This window comes from Lactuca virosa, chromosome 8 (assembly GCF_052849685.1).
Source record: "Lactuca virosa cultivar CGN04683 chromosome 8, Lactuca_virosa_CGN04683_v6, whole genome shotgun sequence".
NCBI classification, from domain to species: domain Eukaryota; kingdom Viridiplantae; phylum Streptophyta; class Magnoliopsida; order Asterales; family Asteraceae; genus Lactuca; species Lactuca virosa.
In genome coordinates this window covers 252120938-252134477 of record NC_136433.1, presented here as the reverse complement: position 1 = coordinate 252134477, position 13540 = coordinate 252120938, and the positions used below count along the sequence as shown (strand labels likewise).

General features: G+C 37.2%; 2 protein-coding genes across 2 annotated transcripts; both read left to right on the top strand.

The window, feature by feature from the left end:
• Positions 1–425: 425 nt before the first annotated feature.
• LOC145129247 (glycine--tRNA ligase, mitochondrial 1-like) lies at positions 426–4492 on the top strand. Its single transcript, XM_079063952.1, has 9 exons — positions 426–966; positions 1819–2201; positions 2321–2438; positions 2605–2799; positions 2919–3143; positions 3280–3339; positions 3410–3490; positions 3562–3967; positions 4046–4492. The coding sequence occupies exons 1-9, from the start codon at positions 487–489 to the stop codon at positions 4276–4278; spliced, it is 2181 nt and encodes a 726-aa protein (XP_078920078.1). The 5' UTR covers positions 426–486; the 3' UTR covers positions 4279–4492.
• Positions 4493–6941: 2449 nt separating this feature from the next.
• LOC145131425 (uncharacterized) lies at positions 6942–7337 on the top strand. Its single transcript, XM_079066109.1, has one exon. It carries the CDS (start codon positions 6942–6944, stop codon positions 7335–7337), a length of 396 nt encoding a protein of 131 aa, XP_078922235.1.
• Positions 7338–13540: the final 6203 nt, after the last annotated feature.

Genomic DNA, 13540 nt, shown 5'->3' with positions numbered 1-13540 from the left:
AGATCCGAACCGGTAAACCGGTTTACGCTGAACCGGTCCACAGTGAACCGAACCGGTTTGAGAACCGAACCACCGGTTTACACCCGTTCGAGATTTTAGTCATTGAAACCGGTTTAGAACCGGTTTATATCGTGTGAACCGGTTTGGAACCGGTATGGAACCGAATCGAACCGATTGAACCGGTTTAGAACCGGTGTAACCGGTTTAGATAGGTTCGACTAATTTTTTGAGTGAACCGGTTTGAACCGAACCGGTTTGAGGCTGAACCGGTTTTGCTTGGCTAGGGAGTGAACCGAACCGGTTTAAAGAACCGGTTCAGTTTGAAAAATGAACCGGTTTGTGCATCGTAAGCTCCTTATTGCCTAATCATAATAATTTCTAAATATCCGGTAGAATCTTTTAGTGGTTTACATCTGAGCCCAACTACAGCCCAAAAACCTAAAACCCTAATCCTACCGCCGGTGGTGGGGCCATTGATCGGAACGCATGCGTTTACATTCCGCTATCTTATCATCACTCGCTCACCACCGCATCACCTCCAGATTCCGCCAGATATATTCTCTACAACGACCGGCCGACGCCATCGCACCAATGGCCACCTCCGAGGACTCACTTCGACGAGCTCTTGCTGAGAAACAATCCACGATCGATGCAAGCGGCAACACGATACGTCAATTGAAGTCTTCCGGCGCATCAAAGTCGGAGATAGACGAAGCCGTTAAAGCACTCAATGCTCTGAAACTCGAGAAAACATCGATTGAGACTCAACTGAAAGCTTCCATTTCTGGTGATGCTAACGGCTCTGTTATGAGCAGAGATGCGTTTCGTCAGGCCGTCGTTAATACGCTCGAACGACGTTTGTTTTACATCCCGTCGTTCAAAATTTACAGAGGTGTTGCTGGTTTATATGATTATGGTCCTCCTGGCTGCGCCGTTAAGTCTAACGTCCTTGCTTTCTGGCGTCAGGTATGTTGAGTTTTATCTGATTTTATAATCGCCACGATGACAATCATACCGCTTAAATTTTATACTCTCAGCTTGAAAATGCAATCGGCTTTGTGATATCCTGTTCATTTCGGAAATAGGATTTGCCGCTGTTTTCGAACTAATTGGCCTTTTCACCTCAAAATTGATATGAATCGCAAAACTTTCTGGATAGTCCAATATATACGAGGCTTGCAACAAATTTCATATTGATTTCAAATCTAGGATTTTTAAATTTTCGCATAAGGAATTGAAGTGTGTTGCAATTTGGGGGAGAAAGAGTATTGAATTTCAAACATGCAGCGCCAATGTGTGACTAATTTTTCCTTGTAGGTATTCGTCTCATTTTTTACAAAATGGACAGAATTCAATATGAGCTTGGTTGTTTTTTTTGTTATTTAGTTCCAAAAATTTCTATTGTCTGTACAACTAGGAGGATTGGTGTCTAATCTGAAGTAAAAGATAAATCATTTGACACACTTTTCCCAGAAGCAAGAGCATTAAACATGTATATTTAAGTATTTTTTATAATTAATACAACATGAATTCGGTATTTGGATACAGAAAGGGTATGCTATACCTTCCTTGAGTTTTAAAATTGTGTAGCTTAAAGCAAATTGCTACCAAGCATCCCTAAGAAAGACTGATGACTATTTAACAAACTATTAATTGACATATGAATCTGTTTGAATCATGAGAGAGCTTATTCATTGTCCGAAGATACAATAACATAAAAACTCAATACTGGAGATATGCCTCAACTAAACAAGAATAGATTGGATGTTGGAGATGATAATGGAGGATACTAATATCATTTTGCTTAAATTTTCTCAGCATTTTGTTCTAGAGGAGGATATGCTAGAAGTTGATTGTCCTTGTGTCACCCCTGAAGTTGTCTTGAAAGCCTCTGGTCATGTTGATAAATTTACTGATCTTATGGTTAAAGATGAAAAGACTGGAACATGTTACAGAGCTGATCACCTCCTTAAAGATCATTGTAAAGATAAGCTTGAAAAAGATCTGGCTATGAGTGCTGAAAAGGCTGCTGAATTCAAACACATTCTTGCTGTTCTTGATGATCTTTCAGCTGAGGAACTTGGTGCAAAGATCAAGGAATATGGCATTGTTGCACCTGACACTAAGAATCCTCTCTCAGATCCTTACCCTTTCAATCTCATGTTTCAAACCTCAATTGGTCCTTCTGGTGTGAGCCCTGGGTCAGTATTATATCTTATAATAATCATCTACTATTTCCAGATTATTTTACTTCATTATTGCAATGATTCTGCCTTCACATTCTTCATATTTGCAACTGTTTTCATTTGATATGGTTCAGGTACATGCGTCCTGAAACAGCACAAGGCATATTTGTTAACTTCAAAGACTTGTATTATTACAATGGGAACAAGCTACCATTTGCTGCTGCTCAAATCGGTCAAGCTTTCAGAAATGAGGTCATTTGCTTTCTTGAAAATTTAAGATTGCAACACGTGAATTTCATTCATGCTCTATGTATTTTTTTTAAGACATTAAATGATTATTCAAGTAATGAATTTATTTATATTCACTTAAAAAACGATGTTCTCTGGAAATTGACATTTTGTTGTCATATTTTTCCAGATATCTCCTCGACAAGGTCTTCTAAGAGTCCGTGAATTCACACTTGCAGAGATCGAACACTTTGTGGATCCTGATGATAAATCACACCCAAAGTATTCTGAAGTTGAAAAGCTTGAGTTTCTCATGTTCCCAAGGGATTTACAAATGTCAGGCCAATCTGCAAAAAGACTTTGTCTTGGTGAAGCTGTTTCTAAGGTTAGTTGTTATTCGATTTTTTAGAGCAAACTACAGGAAATAGGAATGTATTCACATCTATTCATTCATAGTAGCAATATGCAATCCATAATAGCTTTTAAACATGATTTTCTTCACAGGGGATTGTGAACAATCAAACACTTGCATACTTCATCGGAAGAGTATATCTATTTTTGACATGTTTAGGGATCGATGAAGAACGTTTGCGTTTCAGGCAGCATCTTCCAAATGAGATGGCCCACTACGCTGCAGATTGTTGGGATGCTGAAATCGAATCCTCTTATGGTTGGATTGAATGTGTTGGGATTGCTGATAGATCCGCATATGACCTACGAGCACACACGGTAACTGTTAATTATAGAAGGGCATTTATGTCTTTTGAACATACAAAGTTCCTTCGATTCCTTATTTATTGAAGATATGATGTTTTACGGTTTTACCATTATTTGTAACGAAGTTTTGGACTCTTGGTTTTCATAGGATAAAAGTGGTGTTGCTCTTGTGGCTCAAGAGAAATTTGCAGAACCTAAAGAAGTGGAGGTAACTGTTCCACTTTATTTTTTATTTTTTAATTGAGAAAGCTGCTAACAAATTGGTGTATTTCTTCTAGAAACTTGTTATTACTCCCATTAAGAAGGAGCTTGGTCTTGCATTCAAGGGTAATCAAAAAATGGTGGTTGAAGCATTGGAGGTAAACAAATTCTTCTCTTAACTATCAAACAGCCCCCCTATACACCATTTCTGATTTCCTGATTTATGTAGGCGATGAGTGAAAAAGAGGCGATGGATATGAAATCTGTTTTGGAAACCAAAGGAGAGGTGGAGTTTGAAGTTTGCACTCTTGAGAAAACTGTTGCAATAACCAAAAAAATGGTGACAATATCAAAAGAAAAAAAGAAAGAACACCAGAGAGTTTTTACACCTTCTGTGATCGAACCTTCTTTTGGCATTGGTCGAATCATCTACTGTCTCTATGAACATTCTTTCTACATGAGACCAAGCAAAGCTGGAGATGAACAGTTGAATGTCTTCCGTTTTCCCCCTCTTGTGGCCCCCATCAAATGCACTGTTTTCCCATTGGTTCAGAATCAGCAATATGAGGAAGTTGCTAAAAATATCTCCAGATCTTTGACTGCAGCTGGGATTTCAAACAAAAAAGATATTACAGGTTTGCCATTCGCTATTTCTTTACTTCTCATAGGAAAATGTGCACTTCTTATCTTATATTGTATATATGTATGTATAGGTACGTCAATAGGCAAAAGATATGCGAGAACAGATGAGCTGGGTGTGCCGTTTGCTGTGACTGTGGATTCCACGTCATCAGTCACAATCCGTGAAAGGGACAGCAAGGATCAAATCCGTGTCAGCATTGATGAGGTGGCGGCTGTTGTCAAGGAGGTTTCTGAGGGTCGTGCCACATGGGCGGATATCTTGAACAAATACCCTGCCCACACTTCAGCTTCTGCAGATGAGTGATCAGTGAAGTTGTAATGTAAGACAGACTCTTTGTTTTTTTTTTGGTGTTAGAAACAATGTTGCTGTTTGTTTTTAAATTCCCAACACGCCAATACTTTTCTCAACACATATCATGCATATCAGAATTTAGCGCTCATATAGTATAGGCTTGTTTTCGTCTTTTCACTTATGTTGGAAAAAAACAAATACAAGAACTTAATTTTTCTGTTGGTTGTGTTGTGGTGAGCACCTGTTTTTTCTTTTTTCCTGGATAAAGTGTTGATGTTGTGGATATATTTAATTTAACGAATATTTGATTGGAGCTATAAAGTCGAGTCTGGGGTTAACCTAACTAATAAGGTCTTAAAATCCCAGATTAAATAAAACAAGGGTCTATTCTTTAATAAGGGGAACGTGTCCAGGAAAAGAACGAATATATTCTCTCTTTTTTCCCTTTGATAGCCGTGTCATTCGACTTTTGGCGCAACAATCGAATTGCGTACATAAAATTAATATTAAACTTGGGTAAAGCTTTTCTTTATGACTAATTTCTATGTTCTTAAAGTTTACATATATTATATATTCTTTCATGTTTAAGATATATCAAATATTAACTAAATATCTCTTTGATTTCTCTGTCTTTTTCCTATTCATACAAAAAAAGGCTTTCTCCAAAAAATGTTGCCGTCTATTGGAACAAGTTAGAGATTATTAGAGGTGACAATTTTGGATCATTTATACGTGCATGATTCGTTTTGGGGTTGTTCTATCTTTCAAGATTTGAGTATATAAAACAAAAACTTTAGCTAGAAGGAAGCGAATCGGACGGAGCTAAAGCTCATGTGTATGTAACTTTAACATATGTTTTATCTTTAACGAGTTAATAAATAAAACAAAAAGTTAAACTAAAAAAGATCTGGCTCGATAGATTTAAAGTTGTCTAAAGGGTAATTTTAAGATATACAACATTTTTGAAATGCTTGATTTAAAGATCATATTAGTTTTGTAAATATATAGTTTTTCTGCAAACGTATTTTAGCAAATTAAATATCAATAATTTTTTACTAATGACAAAAATGTTTGTAGGTCAATCTCATTAAACCTGAACTGTTCCAAAAATGATTTAAATTTATAAATTCGATTACAATCCACTGTTTTTTTTATCTATTAATCTTTTTTATGATTACTAATGAACATATTGATGATTTTAGTATCATCAAGTTGTTTTAGTGTAATGAGATTTTAAAGATCACCAATGGAGTTCAAACTATGAATTTATACAAGTTGGGAGGTGCGATATCTTCGTGATAAGTAGGCATATGAGTTAAATATCAAATTCGGAAAGTGATTATATTATCCAGTCAGAAATCCAAGACCAATTCGTGATTCCAAAAACTACCCCGCTCTTTAATACTCCAATAGAACCTTTTAGATTTATGATTCTCAGTCAAATGATCTTACTAAAGTTTGGAATTTCAGTGAGATCGTTCTCAAATATAAAGTTTCCTTTAAAGCTTTTGACAAACGTGACATAGAGATAATGTCAAAGTAGGTGCATTGTTGACACAAAAAGTAATGCATATATTATCTATAATCACATTATAGACGATTTGAAAGGGATGCTACATATTATAGACGATTTGAAAGGGATGCTACACAACTTGAAAGCACCTTTGTTTCGTGTTAAATTTTTTGAACAGATAGAACAAATTTTCTTTTTAAGTGTCATAGAGAAACACTCAAACACAAACACATGTCAAGTCAAATATTATATTTTTTTAGCAGATAGAACATATCTATTTCTTCTTGGTATAATTTTCATCCAAAATTACTTTCTTGCCTACTAAACTTCTCACATAATCTTGGTAACCTTGATTTTCGTTAACAAACTTTCTTCTAATTTCAAAAATATTTGGTTGTTAGTTACGGGATATAAGAAGTGCAAAAAATATTGGGAAGGCAAGAGGCTTCTAATTAAGGTATTAATGATTTATTTTTGTAGTTGATGGTAGATCATTTAATTTTGAAATATATACTAAAAATATCATTGAATCACAATAGCCTTTGATTTGATTAGATCAATGGATGAAATTCTTTTTACGAAAATTTTCTTTTTTATTTTGATCTGGATTCATTAGGCATGTATATCTATTAAAAGTAAAATAAATTAACTTTTTTTTTTTATAATTTGAATCGTTTATGAAAAAAATATGTATAGTCATTTATAATATAAAAAAATAGTATCAAATACGACAATTTAAAGCTTCAAATCACTTTTGATAAACATATCTACAACCACTAAAATAAGTCTACAAGTTTCATCACAGCCCATGATAAATTTTCTTTACTCAAAATGAAAATGATTGCAAGTATGATTTATGGTTCCCATCCAGACTTTTCCAAAGTGGGTGAGGGGTATCTTGGTCTTTTCCCACATAAAACCTTCTTTACTTAGTTATACCCTATGCATCATTACTTGCCCCACGCAACATCAGTTGTACCCAACGCATCAGCAGTTGTACATTTAACTTTCCAAAAAGCTTCCAACACTTGTACCAATCACAATGGAATCCCCCAAAATCAGTAATACAAACCGTAACGGATTGGAGAATCCTTTCCATATTTTCATCAAATCTCTCCTTTAAACCATTCTTCACCATTACCATTCACACACTGAAGGTGAAATGTCACCCACAAGAACCACAAATTCTTCCATTTTCGAAGCGTTCTCGCTAACCCCACTTCCATATCCGGTTCTTTTGATCTTGGCGCTCATCTTGTTCTTTCTTGGATTTCAATGGTACTCTTCTTACGAAGAAGCCATTGAAGCCACTGAAGAGAGCTTCAATTGGGTTCTTTTAATCACTCCATTAATTCTGCTTTTTGCTGTCAAATGGTTGTCAAATGTGGAGCACCCAGAAAAGTTTTTTGGGTTTGGGTTGTCACCGTGGGAGCGTCGCCGCTGGCAGGCGTACCAGTCGCCGGAGGAGGGAGGTTCGCCGTGGGGGGTGGCTGCTTTGATATTGTTGGTGCTCGTCTTGATGCAGTTTCATTCTACTGTTCTTGAAAGTTGGTTTTGATCAAAATGATTTGAATTTTAATGGGTTTTGGTGGTTAATGTTAATTAAAGTGAGGTTTGATTTGTTTTTGTGTTTATTTAGAATGAATGTTTAATATGAGGTTTGATTTGTTTGGTACTACTACTCAGTTTGTGCTATGGTTAGTTGTACATTGAGCTATATAGGCTGTAATATTGTTCTTATATTTGGTTTTTTGGCTTGTATAATATCTAATTTATGCTTGTATTGCTATTCATGAAATAGGATTATTCATGGGTTTTTAGTATTCGTTGATTCAATTGTGTGACAGAACATAATCTCATCTCATTATTTATGTAATAAATGGTACCTTGTTAAATGGTTGATAATTGGCCTATCTGCCATTCAAAATAATAATAATAATAATAATTGGACAAAATTGCAAGAATGGTCCATGTGGTATGTCCAAAAATGCTACTTTGGACCAAACAGGTTTGGACTAGCACCAATAGTCCAAAAGTTTTCATTTTGCTGCGGTTTTGGTCTAAAATAATTTAAAAAATCTAAAAAATGACGGATTTGCCCTTTTTCATTTATTTTTTGTTTTTTCTTTTTATTATTTAATTATTTTCTAACTAAATAAATATAAAAAATAAAAGAAAATATTTCTCTCTCTCTCTCTCTCTCATCATTTTTGTTTCTATTCCAAAGAAACTCATATCTAAAAAGCATGTTTATGGTGTTTTAATTTGTCAAGAAACATAAATCCACCATCCTTCTATGTCGTAGAAACAAAAATCATGAAACCCATTAAATAATAAAACATTAACCCTGCAAACACATTACATTTTCAGAACCAAATCAAATTCAGAAACTCATTTGATAAGAGGTTTGTTTTTGTCAAGAAAAACCTGCAAATTAAATCCAAACACACAAAAAAAGATTGAATTCAAAAAAAGGTTTCCAATTAAGCACTGATATCCGACTACCTCCTTTACAATCAAACTCAATCAAACCCAAAATTGATTATTCTGAAGATCTGAAATTTAGGGATGAAGAGAGTGGTATAATTATTCTGAAGACCCAAAATCAATTACCTACTCTATAATCAAACCCAACAAAAGGGCAAAAATGTGTTTCAGACAATCGAAAAAGGATTAAGCTTCTTTAGCTCTTCATTTCTTGCAGTTTACAATAAAGAACACAATATGATCTGGCTTAGACTTACGATGAATGTATGGGGAACGGTGGTGATTCTTACGTCCACAAGTCGACGATGACAACAAGGGGCAGGCGGTGGTCAAGAGATGTAACCCAAATCGACGTTGCTAGGGTTTCCAGGGGTGGTGTCGTTGTCGGAATCGATGTTGGGTTACAATGACACATTCTTCTCGTCGGAGAAGACGAAACGATATGGGTCTATCCACCGACTTCGTCTTCCTCTACCAAAACAACCACCACCCTAGCTCCTATCTATAAACCATTGGAGGCTACCGACCACCACCTTCACAGCCCCTTACAGCCTCCCTCGGTCGTGTAGCACCACCAAACACACATCCCTTCACCCACTGCTCCGAAAAATCGATCCCAGGTGTCTTCCCCTCGATTTCTAGCCGTTAAACGCCCCATTTGAAAACCCTAGCCGCCAAGAAACCCTAACTTTCAGATCTTGATCTCGTTTTTCTCGTCGTCGGCTGTGGAGGTTCAAATGAAGGACATCAACGATCGAAGCGAGTGTTTGGGGTGGTGCTACCTGACCGGTGGGAGGCGGAGGGGCAGCGTAGGCCGACGACAGCCGCCGATTTATTCTTCTTTGGCCAGTGGTAAGCAAGAAACGAGAGAGAGAGAGAGAGAGAGAGAGAGAGAGAGAGAGAGAGAGGGGGGGGGGAGAAGATAGATAAAGAGAGAGAGAAAAAAAAATATTTTCTTTTATTTTTATATTTTTTAGTTAGAAAATAATTAAATAACAAAAAGAAAAGTAAAAAACAAGTGGAAAAAGGCAAATCCGTCATTTTTAGATTTTTAAAACTGTTTTGGACCAAAACTGCAGCAAAATGAAAACTTTTGGACTATTAATGTTAGTCCAAACCTGTTTGGCCCAAAGTAGCATTTTTGGACATACCACAATGACCATTCTTGCAATTTTGTCTAATAATTGGCCAAACCCTAACTAGGCTATGCCCCGTGGCTCGGTTCTATTGGAGGAATGTATATAAGTAATTTAAAATTTCATGTCTCTTAACTCTAAATAAATGTTTTTCTTATCACTTGGCCATATCCAAAACCAGTTTGAAAACAAAAACTTATGCGATTTATAAACCGGTTTGGTTGGAACTGATCCGGTTTGAAACCGAAATGTGGTTTGTATCGGTTTGAGTATTTTGCTAGTGGAAGCAGTTTGGATGAAACCGGTTTTCAAACTTATAAAAATCGATTTACATATAGTAAAAAAAAATTGGTTTCATCAATTATTTCTTCAATTTGTTGTTTATATAAGGTTTAGAGGTTTACCAAGACCGGTTTCATCCCTTCTACTATCCTAGATGCGCGGAAAATATTTTTCTAAATTTTAAAAGTTGAAAAATAATGTTTTGAACCTCCTCCCGAACGCATGGAAAAATACCATAGCTCATGCATAGCCATGAGTTTTACTTATTAGTGTGACTCTAATCAACCATTAAAGTTTCCTTCAAATTCTGACACCGACAATAAGTTAGTAAAATATGAAAAACTAGCGAAAAAATAGGTTTATTCAAACCGCTTTCACTCAAACGGATGGGGAACCGATCCTAACCAAATCCTATAAATTTGGAAATTTTTTTCTCGGAAACTGGTTTAGATATTCACGCGAAATCCTAGAAAATTTCATTTAAATTTAGCTTTAAGACTTTGGCACAAAAAGTGGTTGATTACCAAAATTTGTTAAATAAACAAATATATGCAACCAAGCCAAAGAGTTTTATGGTCGGCCAAGCAAACCCAAATACATACATGTTCATGCCTTTGTTCTTTCTTTTTCTTTAAAACAAGTTTTATAAATAATAAATTTACCTTTTTTTTAAACGGCAAATAACATTAAAAAGCATCGGACATGTAGCAAGAAGCTAGCAAGCGAGGGCAGAGTACAACTACAGAGGAGAAAACAAACGAAAAGATACAATTAAAAGTGAGCAAAAGGAGAACTACTCCATTGAGCCCAATTACTGCAACTATTATGACTCATGTGTTTAACCCACGAGTAAGATAAAACTATTATCATGTCTGCTGTTTTTGTTGGAGATTCCCGCACTTTTTTAAATGTCACATCATTTTTGACCAACTAAACACACCATATGATACAGAAAACTATGGAATTGAGAATTTCCCTTTTACGATGACAGTTACCCCAAAAGGTTGTGAAATCTATTAGTTCGAGTATGTTGGCGAATTGCACTATTTGTGGACCATATCATTTAAAAATCCATTTTAACACCTTCCTTGTGAATTCACACTTAGAGAATAGATGCTCTGTTGTTTTAAGTTCCCTATCGCATAATGGACAAGTCAGATTGTTCACCTTGATTCCTCTAATCGCTAAATTATTAGCCACAACTATTCAACAAGGCTCGCCACACAAAACAACGAACCTTTAATGGAACTGATCTGGACCAACATATAACCGGTCCTTTATATGAATTTGATTTGGAATCTATTAACCTTATCATGGAATCGACTGTGTATCTGCCGTCTGGATTTATTGTGAACTGAAAGCCCAGATTGTATGATGAAGGTATCTCGATATTACCAATTGCCAAATACATCCGTAGAAGTTCCTCAAGAGCCTCATCATTCCTCGGATTTTGTTTCCATCGCCATGAGAATCCATTGACAGAAAATCTTTCTTCAATCAAGCAACATTTCCTAGCTTCAAGATTGTATATAGTGGGAAAACGAGATTGAAACGTGGTGTTTCCACACCAGATATCTTTCCAGAAAAGAATGTTGAGTCTAGACCCTAGAGTTAGTCTGAAGCATTCATTGTAATTGATGCCAATGGGTTCAATATTATTTATCGCTTTATAAATATTTCACCATACTCCCTTTGATGATTTTTGTGCAATATATGAAACAGGTTTCCTTCTTAAGTTGTGAATACTCACAATCACCTTTTTCCATTGATGCTACATCGGCTCCGGCCACCTTAGCTGAGGGAGTGCTTCTACGCCGGAGACGGATCTGCGAGGTCACAACAGACAAGCCCGTTAGAGCCGCCCCAGGGACTGTGCCCTGGGAGCGGGCTCCGACGGTCAAGTTAGATCATCTGGTAGATCTGAGACGGTTCTCTTTAGCTAGAGAGAACCATCTTGGTGCTGGTGGTGGTTTATGGTGGCTGACGGCGGCGGGTGGCGGCTAAACCACCCGGCCGGAGTATAGGGCGGCGGCTGAGCCAAGGGGAAGACCCCCCTCCATGGATGAGATACTATTAATTATATAGGGGACAATTAGGTCAAGGGGAATTAGGTCAGGCCTTGGGCCAGCCCAATTCAGGCCCAGCTAGCAAGGAATTGGGCGAGGCCGCCCGGAGGCGCCGGGCGAGGCTGGCGGGCGCGCACCAGGCAAGGCTGGCGAGCGCGCACCAGGAAAGGCTGGCAAGGGAGCGCCAAGTCAGGGAGCGCCAGGCCAGGCCGGCGGGAGAGTCCCCAGCAGGGCTGGCAAGGGAGAGCCAGGCTGGGCCGGCGGGAGAGTCCCCAGCAAGGCTGGCAAGGGAGAGCCAAGCCAGGGAGCACCAGGCTGACGCGCCAGAGCGGTCTAGGCCATGCTAATGGACTGTCACACCCCGAAACCGTGATGGCGGAATCGTTCCGGGGTGGAGGACGTCATGCGTAGTATCACAACAATTGTATCATAGCAAGCATAGTAAACACAACCAGACATTGAATACATATGTGAAAAAAAAGTTTACATTGTTTAATACATAGTTTTGTTCATATCAAAAGTAAAATAGAAAGGTGCGACTCTAACGCTTCGACTTCTCCGAACTCCTGGAAGTACCTGTCTACTAATTCCCTGAGAAAACAAGCAGTTTTGAAAGAATATCAGCATAAAGCTGGTGAGTTCATAAGCATTTAGTTTTGGTGGAAAAGTTTCTTTGAATCCTTTTGAAAAGCGTTCCTCAATAAAATCCTATATTTTCTTATGAAAAGCGTGTTTGAAAAACCCATTCCTTCCATGACGTCCAGATTCATACAAGATATGTACAATCCAAGGAGTCGTGAAAGAAATATGAATATCCATTGATTACATATTAAACAATCTGTTTTTGAATAGTCGGGTTATCCCGGGAAAATCCTATATTTTCCCTAAAGGTTGATGATTGATTATCCGTTCTAAACTGAGGTGTGCAAGTATCTACCATACTCGAAAAGCAGTTTTCTTTTAAAAACCCTGGTTACACCCAGAGAGGTATATTAGCCTTATTACATAAATAAAACTAAATAAAAGAAAACCGTGATGAACTAAGTCCTGAAGGTATTATTAGTAATACCCTCCAGTAATCTATCGGTTATTACTTTGAGGTTAGTTCATTGGATTCATTATTACAAAGGCAAATTCCTGTTATCTAGGCTGTGAGTTTCATAACCATAACTGACTGGATATGGCCCGCAACGGCCGATATCCTTAATGACTTTGTCACCCGCAGACCTGCCGGTCCAACTGTAGCTAGCAGTGAGGTGCAGGATTGTCAGTCCCGTATAGATCTATACACAACAGTCACGCTCTCCCTACAAGAGATTCTGGTCACGAGTACTAGTCCTCCACTCTGTTTCTTGTGGTGAGTGTTACCAAGGACGTGTCTCAAACATAGCCTAACAAATTTACAGGTAATAATACCGAAAATCCTGTTTATGATTTGCATGAATAATACATTTTACTATATGATTCACAAGTTCATTGTTCTAGTTTTGAAAACTGTTTCTACGAGTTAATTTCTTAACCGTTTGGTAAAACTGTTTTCCGTGTTAAAAGCATACTGAAAATATAATTATCTTAAACAAAATAATATATTTTGAGCACATGTTTCCTTGTACTTTTGCTTGTATTCCCCCCCCCCCCCTGAAAACATGAAAAACTCGGAAAAACGTAGGGGTATGAACTCACCTCGGGTGATTTGAATGAAGGATCGACACGAAAAGTTGGGTGTTCAAGTGAAGCCTTGAACACAATTTGATCCTAATTAACATGCAGTGATACATAAAGGAGTCAAA

Coding starts and splice junctions, on each gene's coding strand:
- LOC145129247 (XM_079063952.1), top strand. CDS start 487: ATGCGTTTACATTCCGCTATCTTATCATCACTCGCTCACCACCGCATC. Junction 2,439..2,604: donor GTCAAGCTTTCAGAAATGAG/GTCATTTGCTTT, acceptor ATATTTTTCCAG/ATATCTCCTCGACAAGGTCT. Junction 2,800..2,918: donor TTGGTGAAGCTGTTTCTAAG/GTTAGTTGTTAT, acceptor TTTTCTTCACAG/GGGATTGTGAACAATCAAAC.
- LOC145131425 (XM_079066109.1), top strand. CDS start 6,942: ATGTCACCCACAAGAACCACAAATTCTTCCATTTTCGAAGCGTTCTCG.